General features: G+C 40.6%; 1 protein-coding gene across 1 annotated transcript in view; it reads right to left on the bottom strand.

The window, feature by feature from the left end:
* The window catches only part of NAV2 (neuron navigator 2), a 101,138-nt gene that overhangs the window by 33,222 nt on the left and 54,542 nt on the right, over positions 1–13,374 (bottom strand). The window contains 5 exon segments of the mRNA XM_010153902.1: positions 1,090–1,278; positions 3,613–3,761; positions 5,909–5,953; positions 8,294–8,761; positions 12,696–13,363. Of these exon segments, the coding sequence (XP_010152204.1) occupies positions 1,090–1,278; positions 3,613–3,761; positions 5,909–5,953; positions 8,294–8,761; positions 12,696–13,363 (1,519 nt within the window).

The following is a 13,374-nucleotide window of genomic DNA, read 5'->3' as shown; positions in this document are numbered from 1 at the left end:
GGCAGAAAACTGATGGGATAACCAGTATCTCCAGGAAGACACACTGTGGCTCCTGACGGCCCCACAGGCACTGTGGGGGGCTCCCACGCACGCCTGGCTCGGGGGCAGCAGCAACAACAGGGCACCGGAATTAACTCCGCTGAGAAAGTGCAGGTCTTCAGCAGCGCAGCGAGCCAGCCAGCAAAGGCTTGTGCGACCTGTAGTGATGAAATACTTCAAAGCCAGCCAAGCTCCCAATCCTTGCCAGAAAGGAGATTTAAGACTCCAAGAGCTAATGCGAAAAGAGCTTCCTATGACCTTCCGATGAACCACTCCCAGAGCTCACCCCACACTTGACTTCTCAAAGTGCAACACTTGAGGGTTTTAACGTCTGCTCACAGCTACTCCTGCTACAGCCATGAAGTCACTTCATCAGCAGCAACCAAACTAAATATTTATTTATAGGGAAATGACTTTTTCATCTTATATTTACGTGGTGGTCTTTTATCAGGTGTGATTACATAGTGGAAAAGACGAGGAGAAATTAAAAAGAAAAGCCTAGATGTTTTGAAGAACTACACAGGTCCCATCTGTGGAAGCTGTGTGATATCAAACCAGGACATTTAGCAGAAATAAAAAGTAAAGATAATTTGAATACAAATTAAATACTGGAAAATATTAACTGAGATAGAAAAAAACCAGTTCGGCTGATATAAATTATTACTACAAACAGAAGTGTGGAGGCCCAAGTTCAGGAGAACAGTCCTATTCAAGGAAACACTTTAATGTGCTAACTCTAAGCATGAACCAGAGTCATATTGAGATCACTTAAGAATGAAGCACATGTGTTTAATCAATTTCTTGAACAGTGATGGTCTAGGTACAACGCTTACATGCTTTCCTTTGTCGGGCCAGAAGGATCACTGAATGAGTATCATCAAAACAACGATAACCAGGCCTAAAGTTTTATCTAACGCTAAGCGCTCCACACAGAGGGAGCTGTACTCTGAAACGACCCCTAGGTTGAACTGAAAAGCACCAAATTAGTACTTGGTTTATGTGAGAATGCCATCTTCTGATCACTGTAGCACCGCCACATGCCTTACTGACCTTCTTCAAAGCCGTCGCGGAAAGACCCAGACCGGCTCATTGTTCTGCTTTTCTCGTCCAGGGACATGGAGCTGTTCCTGAAGCGTGTATCACTATAAGGGTCATAAGGACCATCTGCATTGGAAAGGCTGTGGGTCCGTAGCATGGTGGGATTTGACAGGCTCATCTGGGCTGCAGTGGTTGGACTTGCTATAAAGTGAAGAATAAACACCAATTTATTTGCATGACCACAAATTTTCATACCTAATTTTTGTGCAACTACCAAAAAACTTTTATTTTTTTCTTTAAGACACAAATTTTTGATGTCATTCTCTCCAGGCTTCATTATTTTAATAAATTCAATTAATTGAAATCAGAGGTTTGCAAATCAAGCCAGTGAGTAAGAAAACTCAAGTAAATAAGGTCATTTTAAACACGGGGTCATATGTCTATGCTGCTACAGACAAGCTCAGTCAACTCACTAACACCCCATAGGCATGAACTAATTAACCCTCGTTTAATTTGGAACAGTCCTTCCTCAAAAAGGACTAAAATGCCTGAAGGAATTTAAAGTAGTACTTCGTCTAAACAGAACAGACCTTATGAACTATCTCCTTCAAAGCCTTCAGGTTCTCAAAAGATTATATTTTTCTATATCACAAATTTTAAGAGCTTTAGTTTCCTAACAGTTGTGTATTTCAGAATTGTTTCTGTCCACGGTGAGGTCCTAAGAATTACAAAATATCAATTTTGCCTCAAAAGCCAGTACTCTCCCAGCCAGCGTTAATAGTACAAAACATCTACTCCAGTGTCATATTATTTTAAAGGACTTTTGTGCTGAAATTATACGGGTTATTTACTAAGAACTAAGTGATCTGTGGGGGAAAAAAGGAGAGCAAGATTGCTGTTCAACTGGCAGGTTCCTGTTGGCGTGCTGTCATTGCCTGTTTCTGTACACACCACCAACTGACACAGTCTACTGTAAAAGATACAATAATCCTGTTTAAAGGTGCTCAACTTTCATACCAACATTTGCCATTAAATTACACACAGTGGCCTCTCGAGACTCTGGTATCTCCGAGGTCTTTTCTTAAGAACACAGAAAAACATTTTTTCTTTTTTGGTTAATTGCTTGTGGCCAAATAGTTTTTAATGATGTAAATAACTTTCAATATTCTCCATAAAGAGTTCACTTTCTGGGCCTAAAAATCCACTATTTTGTTTGACCATTAAGGTACTTTCGTGAACTTTCAGGACAGTTTGTTAGCTGTCGGCAGTGTAATTACACTGTGTGTATATTCAGCTGAAATTTTGTTAAGTGTCCGTTTAAAGCTTATTTATTTAATCTGTTTCTTTTCAGCACACTCAAAGAGAGGCTCTAAAATGTCACGGCTGCAACTCGAAACTGCACTGGAAATAAGTGACCCTGTAAGCTGCTGCAAATTCAGACAACACATGATATTCACAAGTATAGGCTTAAACTATTCTGCATATTATTTCTTTATTGTTCTAGAAAAGATAGAGGGGCTTCTGGAAGTCGAAAGAAACAAAACATCTGTTTGACACAGTACTTTACAAATGTCACTTAAAGATAATATATATACTCTTAGGAGTGATTTACTTACCTAAACAAATTGCAAAGGAAACTAAGTAATATTTAATCTTCACACCAGAGACGAGCACTACTAGCACTTTGAGTTAGTTTATTTATTTCAACTGCTGATATGGTCAACTGAAATCTGCAATGCTTTATGGGTCCTGTCAATCAACTTGTATTGTTTCCCTCATTTAAAAAAATGTTTACTTTTATCTGTGTCATTAAGTGACGGAATGGCATTTTTGCTGACAAAATTCTTCTGTCTTATTTCAGACTGAGCTTGCTGCAATTTCCCAACAAACCACTTGAAAAACACATACAAAGATTACCTATCTCACACTGATGAGACTGGCACATACAGAAGTAATACGCTGGGATTTTAAAGTGATATTGCTAAACAGGTCGGCAGTATCTTAAATCCTGTCAAAACACCAACGTGTGACATGAACAAATAGCTCTACAGAACAGCTCACCATTCATATTAAGGCATCTGATTACTCCCAGAGAAGTATTTTCAAAGAGTTACTGCAAGCATGCCACCTTTGGGCAGACGAGATAATAATGCTAATGAGTCACACTCATTTCAGTGAAAGTGCTTCCGGAGGTTGAACCTGGGACTCGGAGGTGCTGAGAGAAAATTATATTGAAAATGCCATTTTGAAATGCCATACTGAAATGATATTTGAAAATGCCATTTTCAAAACACACAATGTCTTGCTATGATTATCCAAACAGATCATTATTCACCTAGCTGCGAGAAGTTAAATCTAGTTCCGGAGGGTGATGTTATGCTGGATCCAGATGAAAAAGGAGAATTGCCGGAGGTGCTGAGAGAAAATTATATTGAAAATGCCATTTTGAAATGCCATACTGAAATGATATTTGAAAATGCCATTTTCAAAACACACAATGTCTTGCTATGATTATCCAAACAGATCATTATTCACCTAGCTGCGAGAAGTTAAATCTAGTTCCGGAGGGTGATGTTATGCTGGATCCAGATGAAAAAGGAGAATTGCCATTTTTTTTTGCTGAATGGGACCGGAGCCATTCTTTTGCATCTTCCTGATTACGGAGTTGGGAGGATGGAGTGTACCTGCAAAAACAAACAGTTTTTCCAAAATGAACATTTGACCTTTATTTAAAATAAAATAATTTTTAAAAACCAACCATGAAATGTCACAAGACTTGAGGAGGGAGAGAGGGAGAAGAGAGATGGAAGAACTCTCATATGAAATTTAAGGATTAAAATGATACAAACCCAATACCATTCTGAATTAAGGAGCTGTTCCTAGTTCATTCCACTTCTACGTGGGAAAAATACCCCAAACTTCCTTTCCTAAAGCTTGTGTAATAACTACAGTAATAGTAAACAAAAGGTTCAGATAGAAGTTCTGTACTGAAGAATAAAATGTAGTGTGTTATGTATGTAGGATTGAAAAATAAAACCAGTGTGTAGAAATCCTTTCCTTCCCTTGATCGTGCCAAAAATATAACAGTATTTTAATATTTCAGTGCATCACTAAGCTTAGCTGGCTTTTTGTCATATTACAACCAAAATCAAGTCACGGAAGCCAGTATCAGATTTTTAAACAAGCTGTGACCCAAAAATTCACATTCCAGAGATGTTTATATAAAGTTCTGTGGAGGTGTATCCCATTTAGTTCAAAACTACTAACATTAAATCGTCATTAAGACAACTATGTTAACCTTTTCTGAAGGCAAGGAAAACAGTGGAAACATTGTCTATGCCAACATCAACGGCAAAACACCCGCTGGCTTCAGCTTAAGCAAAGTTTTAAGGCTGCTTTAGTATACGCCTGGAAAATAGGTATGTTGCCACAGGTGTTATGTGAAATACGTGATAGGGTACAGGTATCAACAGAAAAAGCATCATGGAAACACTTGTCTGCTGATGGACTTCAGTCTCATGCCATCTGCTTTTGAGAAATATTTATGAGTTACTAGCTCTCCTTCCAAAAACTGAACACTTGGAGCCTGTTATTAGTTGATACTATCTATTTAATTAATCTGATCCCCTCCAACTAAACGCTCTACAGTAAGGTATCACTCGTTAAGACTAGTTTAAATCAATGTGAACGCTACAATAATTAACATTGCAAAAACTCAAACTACTTTCAAAAAATACATATATTCTTCTGCTTACGCCTCAACACTTAAGCAACAGTCCCTGACTACCTGCACCTCTCAAACTTTGCACACATATAAGTTTATTAAGAAAGGGGCTTTGAACCATCATTTTACTTTAACACACTGAGGATTTTTTTTTTCAGCATCAATACCAACCTCTTCGGCACCCAAATATTTCAGTATTAAAAGAGAGTCTTCATTTATTAGACATACTTGAGAACCACAGACGCATTCTAGACAGAATGCCATTTTAAGAAGTCTTTTAGCACTTGGCTTCATGGGACAAAGCTGCTGTGAAGAACAACGTGTATAGCACAGAATAAATTGCAGCTGCAATTTCAAGGCATCAACTCAGTGATCCATGAAGCTGCATTAAGCAATTGTGAAGCTGCAATCTTCCAAATGGTCTAAAGCATCTTCTATCTAAGCTATCTTCCATAAATTCTGTAACACTTAAAGCATTTATCTTGCTAGAATTGCTTGTATCAATGTAAAAATCTTTTTCGGGGTAGTTTTTTTATGTTATGAAAATCACAACCTTACAAATATACAAAACATATGAGAAGACAATTGCCAGACTTTGAGGATTTTTTTGTTTCCTAGAAGGGTACAAGTTATCTTTTAGAGCCCTATATATTTATGTACTCTGAAGCAAATACTTTTTTAAAATTAGTATGTCCTATCTCATCCTAAAAGGTTTGGCATGATATTGAAAATTTTTTCTGTTTGTGTATCAACACCAAGGTTCCTGGGGTGAAAATGATCTCAAGTCATTCCATGTAATAGCCACAGAAGCTGCAAAATTACTGTTTTCAAGTCAAGCCCCGTGATCGTTTACAAGATACTTTTCAGCAATTCAGCCAGCAAAAGCCACAGTTCTTGCTCAAGCAGAGAAGCCACTGGATGAAAAAAAGCACAGCGGTCAATGGCCTTCTTTGAGGATTAAAGAAAGAAAGAATAAGAAAGAAAGAACGAAACAATATTGTTGCCACCTCTTGCAAACTGCGACCATCACCACCAGCCACGACAGAAACACAAAGCAAACTCCAAAGCCACAACAAAAGCTGTTAAACCGTGTGGAAACACCAATACCTGAGTCCCTTCTTAGGCAAAGTGTTCCTATCAAGATGAGGGTCGCTGCAGAAAATTTAAAAGAAAAGAACTTCAGAGACGAACAAAAGGGAAGGAGTAAGATCAGGACGAAGAAGGACGTACAAACATCTGCATCACCTTTTCAGAGGAAAAGGTGCTGGGGCCTTCCTACAGAAGCATGCAAAAACCTCCTTACCCAGGTGTGGATTTGCACAAACATGCATCTGGTACCATGCCAATGAGTCTCATCTGTTCCCAACGTGGTTCTGCTACCTCTCCTACCCACAGTGAACAAAAATGGCTCTTTAAATGTCAAATGGATGCTTAATAATACGCTTTTCAGCAGGCGTGAGGCAGACTATTTGTGAAAACTGATGAGAATCTTCCAGTCCAAACTACCTTCCCAATATTTCTTTCAGCAGACACCATTTAGGGAATGCAGCTAATTACTGTTACCCATCTGCAATGTATACCAGTAAAAGTATCGAGCCCAGACAGTTTAGATTTTCAAATCTTATCTTAAATTCCATTAGCAAAGTAAAATGAATCTATTAGCCATCCAAAACCTAAATATTTATGTTTTTACAACTGATGAACTTGTAACTGAGCAAAGTCAGTTAATTTGTTTTTAAAGAAAATTTCCGTATGCTTAAATTAATTCATTTAATGACAATCCTTACAGCTAAATTACAGCGTGGGAGTGATTAAAATTACAGCAGGGAGCAAAAGTCAGCTAGAATGTTTAGATCCAGGTCACCTTTTCCCAACTTCAGCATTCATGTTTACAAGGATGGATATAGCCAAGTCCCTGCAAAACACTCACGAGCCAAACTGCAATAAGACTGACGACACTGAATGACAGGGACTTCACGACAGAAAGGACAGGCCTGAAGGGCAGTGGGAAAAGCAGCATGCCAGAGGAATGCTGAAATGCTAGTGAGAGTTTAGAATGGTAGGAAAAAAAAATGGCAAGATTTTCAAATTGCCTTTGGCAAAGAAATGAGGGGGAAAAAAAAGATACCCCTACAAACCCAAAGAAGATCCCAGTAACATGAGCAACACCAAAACCATGCTAACTCTGCTGTATGCCATTCTCCAGATCGATTTAGGTAGATAGACGGGTTGTTTGAGGGGACTCTCACTGGCATGTCTTTGTGTCAGTTCACACCGGAACGATGAACACAGCAGAGGACTCAACTGAGCACAGTCTGTCACAAAACAATTTGCTTCACCGAGATGGGCAACAAAACCTACAGCCTTGTGCATACTCCTGAGACAGCATTACCTGTCCTGCCTCCTGGGCAAAGTATTTCGGCAGAATTTGGGGCTAGCAGCAGGGGAAGAAAGAGGGCTAGAAGAATCAGTCCAGCAAGACAGAAAACAAGAGAAGGAATATTAGAATGAAAAGAGGAGAGAACAGCAAGGAGTTATAATAAAACACAAACAGAAACCCAAACGGTCAAGAACATTATATTCAGCAGTAACTTTTTCCACTGAGATGTAACTACAAAAACACTGCTACTTGGTGAAATAACGACGCATCAGGATATAGCTGATTTCCAATGCTTGCAAGGCTACTACTGCCTTCTACAAAAGGTCACGCAGAGAGCGTGCACTGCAAGCCACTGTTTGGTTATCCTGATGCTGGCTCAATGTGCCATTAATACAGCTCTGACGCTGAAAAAGCAGTGCCGTTCCCTCCTCCCAGCTCAGTCTGTTCCCAGCTCCTACTGTGTCCACACCCATACCGATGAATCTCGTCATGTAAAGAGCTGGGGAACTGCTCAGTCTGAAATACAATTCAGGTGATCATTTTTCAGTTGGCTCCATCTCCCCGTTGTGTTCACTAAGCATTCACACAAATGCCTGCACCGAAACACTGTAGGGAGTAACTGGAGATGGGACAGGGCAGCAGGGAGAGGCCGAGAAGGGCTCGAGTGACTAGGGAGAGAGGGACTTCTCTTTTCAGCATGACCTCCAGTTTAAAGCCTGTCAAATATTACAAACAAGAAGTTTAACAAGGAACAGTTGGCTTCTCAAATCAAAATAAACAACAACACTGGAGGCTTTTTGGATATTACTATCATATCAGCTTTGGCAGGATAATATATGATGCAAAATTCAAATATTAGGTATGATATGGTAGCAAGAAAAGTTGTCCCACTGGCTGCCACAGCAAATTAAAAACCTCACCTGAACCCATCCTCCTGCTCTGAACTGGGCTCCTTGCCTGGAATGGTTTCTTTGTGTGTTCTAGTAATACCATTCAGTATTACCTTGTGTGAAGCACAGCTCGATTTGCATCTGCAGCGTTGGCTACTGCTGCCAGGATTCACATCTGAGACACATACAAGCTTAATGGAAATGAGAGAAAAAAATACTAACCTTTCAGACAACGTAGTCTTAACGCTGTTGGTTCGGACAAAGGGAGTCAAAGAATCATCTTTACAGGCTGGAATCAAGCCACTGGAGGAGTTATGGCTCAGCCCACCTCCACTGCTCAGAGAGATATCAATGGATTCGCAGCTGGTGTGAAGACTGCTGACAGACTGATATCCAATGCCATCCTTGCTAACAGCAGAAGAGCTACTTGCGTTGGTACCCCATGTTAAACTGTTGGAAGGAGCTGAATGTGCTGAACTAGGACTAGAGGCTAGTGGAGATTGGTTCATATCTGTGTTTTTACTGTACAGAGGACTGCTGCCCCCACTGCTCAGCATACCACTGCCAGATGGTGAATCCAGATTACCCTGCTGGTTCATAGTAGCGTGAGGATTGGAGATGACTACTGAATTTTTCATATTTTCAGCTGTTGTGATGGGAACTTGTTTACTAGGCTTGCCACCGAAAAGTCTGTAAAAAAGATAACGTGAAAAATACATAAAATGGAATATTAAATGTAAGGATATTTTATATCTAGACCATATATCATCTTAGCTTCAGAAAGCCAGCATTAAATAAATGATCCTAGACTGGACACACACAACTATAAATTCATGAATCTCCCTGTGTTCATGCCACCTTCAATAAAGCCCAGAGACAATTACGACAGCTTCAGATCTCTCTGAGGCGTGTCTTCTCTGAACCACCAAACACTGGTTTCACAAAGCTACAATACAGCCTCACAGAACTAAAATACAGCCGTATAGTCTTCTGCTCTTTAAGGATAAAGGATACCAGAGAAACATTGCATTGATTAATCCGAAGCACGGAATATTAGAGTTGGAAAGCTGCTTGTCCAGGTAAATTCTCTGCAAATCACTGACTGCTCTGCACAGAAGCAGCATTTGCCAGAATGTAACAGGAAAAGCATTTCCTGATACGAGATGTAGGTTTGTCCCATTTCAGGAGCCAAGCTTTTTTTTTTTTTTCACGTGTAGAATGAGATTTTACCACGTTTGACACCTGGAACTGGCTCAGTAGAAGACTAGCTGAGTGCCAGAACTAGTGCAAGAGAAGGGACCTAAAAGCACGGCTGGAGGAGAATGACTGCAGCTCCTCCAGTTTGCATCACTTTTGCCTAAAGTGCAAACGTGTCTTAGAAGTAAGCCTGCTTAAGCCCAGATTTAGATTTCATTCTAAAACTGATCCTCAAAGTTATGATGCTTCGAAGTGTATCTTTTCCCTCCAGTTTCAAACATCCCCCCCAAAACACTGCTTCTGGTTTTTTCCACTTAGCCCCTTAGTTTTCCTCATACACATTGTATGATTTGCTGTTTTCTTATCAGCAGTGTGGAGTACTGGAGACGAAATCAGATGAAATTCAGTCCTCAGAACAGAGGACTACAGCACTTCTATGCAAGAGCTCCTGAAGACATATGGGTGCGTATGCACCGAGAAGAACCATCGCTGCTTTTGAGCATGCCCAGGTTGTCTGTCCAACACATGCTCACTACGTCACTTTGCCCAACACTTCCCAGAAACACAGCCCGTGTAATACAGCTGGGTACCCTACAGCACGTGTGCCCAGAAGCACTGTCCTTACTGCATGGGTGCTACCCGCAGCTCCAGTGTACCTGTGCAAGATGCCCGGAACGCATCTCAACTGGATGGCTGCTGTTGCATACTTGCCACAAAGCACCTGGACAACACTGCTGGATCAGGCTAAGATGCCACTCTACACAATCCAGCACTGCTACGTGCCGTGATCCTCTCGCCATCTGATGCAGACGGACATTTACAAAGCAGCATCGATCTGGCAGACCTGGTTCACCTCACTGCTTAGAAGGCACTGACTTAGACAAGTCAGTCTGAATAATAAACCCCATTCCTATTTGGATTTAGAGACATTTAGAGCCTAGGTTTTATTTAAAATTAACATTATAGAGCGAATATGAAGAAAAATGTCAAACCATACTGCAATGATACACGGTGCTTCGCAGCAATACCAGCTTAGGGTACTCCTGCTCCTATGCCATTGCATACCACCTCTTCAGCTGTACGGGGGGAACTGCACTCTTAGGGATAGGACTTCAGAGCTTAGAAAAACCCCAACCACCCTCACAATAGTTTTACAAGCTGTTTTTAAGCTAGCCAAACTGTTTCACGGAACCTCTAATACAACTGAAAGGATGCTACACAGAGGCACAAGCAAAAAACATGTTGCTGCCAAAGTCAGTGTTTGGTAGAACCACAACCTCCTAGCAAACACCTTCAGAAGAAGATGAGGTCTGCAGAGCATTCCTTTCAGTCCACAGAGAATCCAACCCAGCAACACAGTCACATCAATACAGAGATTAACTCTGTTCTGGAAGAACATACCCTACAAGGAAGGACATACCCTACAAGGAAGGACACCTGGTTACTCACACCTACTATTACTGACCAGAGACTGACATATCTGAGCTGGCTTTTGGGTTATGCATGTCTCCTCTTAACAGAAAAGCAGGATATTATATCATAGAATCATAGAATCATAGAATGGTTAGGGTTGGAGGGGACCTTAAAGATCATCTAGTTCCAACCCCCTGCCATGGGCAGGGACACCTTGCACTAGACCAGGTGTATATACTGCAAAGCACGGAGGCCCAATTTAATAATAAAATGTATCAAGGTAAATGATGGTTTCGCTTAAAGGACATGCTGGATAGATAATACTGGAGTTAAAGGGAATACTGAGAAAACAGAGAGATGGCCCTCACAGCAGAATTACAGAATTTCACTATTTATGACACCATCGAAGTTACATATGGTCACAGAATTACAGATAAAACTGTATCATTACAAAGGTATGGATTCTAATCTATTGTATAATATTAAAAAACTACAGGGCCAAGAGGAAATATGAACAATTAATGTGTGTAATTTGTCTCAGCTGACTGAAAATTAAGCTCAAGATCTTCTTAATGGTCATTCCAGAAATCAGTAATAAGCAGATGAGGTGCAATTCAACTCTGATGCATTTCAATACCTGACTGTTTAGAGTCTGGTGAAAATTCAAGAATGAAATTGTAAATCAAATGATGGAATTGTTAAATTGGGCCTCAGTTGTCTTCTCTTTGAAGTCCCATCTACTTCCAGTGTAATATTTCAATTACATGGCTAGCAACACGTCTTTCTAGCATTCCAAACCAATTTCCAATCAAATTTCAAGATTAATGTGCCTGAGGTTTGCGATACGGAAAATCTGCATTTCTCATGGGGTATGGTCTAGAAATGAAAAGTATATTGGAATTTTTCTTTTAAGTAGCCGTTGATGAAAATTAAACGTTCTAAAGGGTATGGCTTATCTAACGATAACCAGGAATAAAATAAAGGAAGTATCTTAAATTATTCTCACACAGGCTGTTCAAATAAAACCAACCACCTAACAGGAAACAGTTTAGAACTCTTTACAGCGTCAGCCTAAGCTGCCATCACAGCCATTATGCTTGCAGTGGTGCTTCGGATGGAATGTGGCTTTCTCACATCACTGGAAGCAGGATGATGGAGCGTAACTGTATGGGTATCAAGACAGAATGAAATGCAAAACACTGAACTTGAAACAGACAAGCTACTCAATGTCAAATTAAATTGAAAAATAATATTAACTGAACCTTTCACCAATATCAAGGCTTTGATGCACACTGCCATCAACAAATTAATTCCTGACCAACTCAATAATATGTGGGGTAGTGGCGGAGAAACAGAAGACACGTAAGATTTTTGTTTAAAAAAATAGTATTAAAATAAGAAAGTTCAACTCAGCTTAGACAGTTTACTCAGGGATCTTCTACACAGTGGAATAACCTGATGTTATGTCTCTTGCAACACACTGCCCTCACTGGCACAACTGAAAGATGGGTTTGGGCTAGGCATGTGAATCTAAGTACGGCAGGTCCAACTATGCCACTGTCATCATGAAAATCTGACACCACTCTCCGGCTGTCGATTTAGAATTTGATCCACCACTGGAGCATTTTCCAGGCTTGTTACATAAACACTGGTGCAAGAACTCTTCCGTAACCTCTACATAAGAAAATTCGTATTCCTTCGATATCTGCACGGATAAAGAATTTAGGTGCGAGTTTTGTGACAAAGAGACTTGTATCACAATTGCCAAACTTCTGGTCAGACAGGGTTGTGGTGTGGTTTTTTTTTTTCCAAAAGGTACATTTTTGTTTCTGTCACGTGACGTACTGAGTATTTACAACACTGGCCAACCTGTTTACGTGAAATTAAATACAAAGACCTTGACGTAGGACACTAAATAATAAGTGCTCCACAAACACAGCCAGGCCTGCTCGAAGAGTCCTGATCATTCAGCTCCGACTAACACCATTGCACAATCAATGAATTTATTGCCTACCTGCGTAAAGTGGGAGAGGCCACATCAGGGTACTTGGCTCCTTGCTGGTGAGTACTTTGAGCTCCGCTAGCGGTCTGTGATGCAGGGTTCACTTTAACAGAATTACATGAGGCCACGCTTTCGTTGTCAGACGAAATCCCTTTCTCTTTATCAGTCTGATTGACTAATCCTGGCAGAGAGTTTCCAAGGATTACCTTGGCAGGCTCTCTCATTTTAGGGACAGGCAACCCAGCTGACTTGCTGCTTATGTTGGAGTCTATACTACTTGTGCTAGATCTATTCCCAGCTCCGCTTCTGCTACTGGATTTACTGGGCCGGGGTAAGCTACGATACTGAAGATTAGTTCGGGCACTAAGTGCTAAGTAGCCATCATCCTGGTTCTGTGAGCCATCAACACTAGTCTTCCGACCAGTGGTCCTACCCATGAGTCCAGATGACTTTGGGATTTTTCCCAGGGTAGCCGATCTACTGGTGATAGTTGCCCCACTGGCAGTGATTATAGTCATGCCTACGGCTGACCCGCCCTGTTTCTTAAATCCAAATGTATTAGCATTAGCAGCAGTTGTTCTAGAGTTACTTGTGGGAAGCTTTTTGGATTCATCACCACTGCTGCGTCCTGCATCTGATGGGGAACGTTTAACATGTCCAGCTTTAGGAGATAGTCTACCCTTTTCTGATA

This window comes from Eurypyga helias, unplaced genomic scaffold (genome assembly GCF_000690775.1).
Source record: "Eurypyga helias isolate BGI_N326 unplaced genomic scaffold, ASM69077v1 scaffold2116, whole genome shotgun sequence".
In the NCBI taxonomy this organism is placed as follows: Eukaryota; Metazoa; Chordata; class Aves; order Eurypygiformes; family Eurypygidae; genus Eurypyga; species Eurypyga helias.
This window is presented reverse-complemented; position numbering and strand designations above follow the sequence as displayed.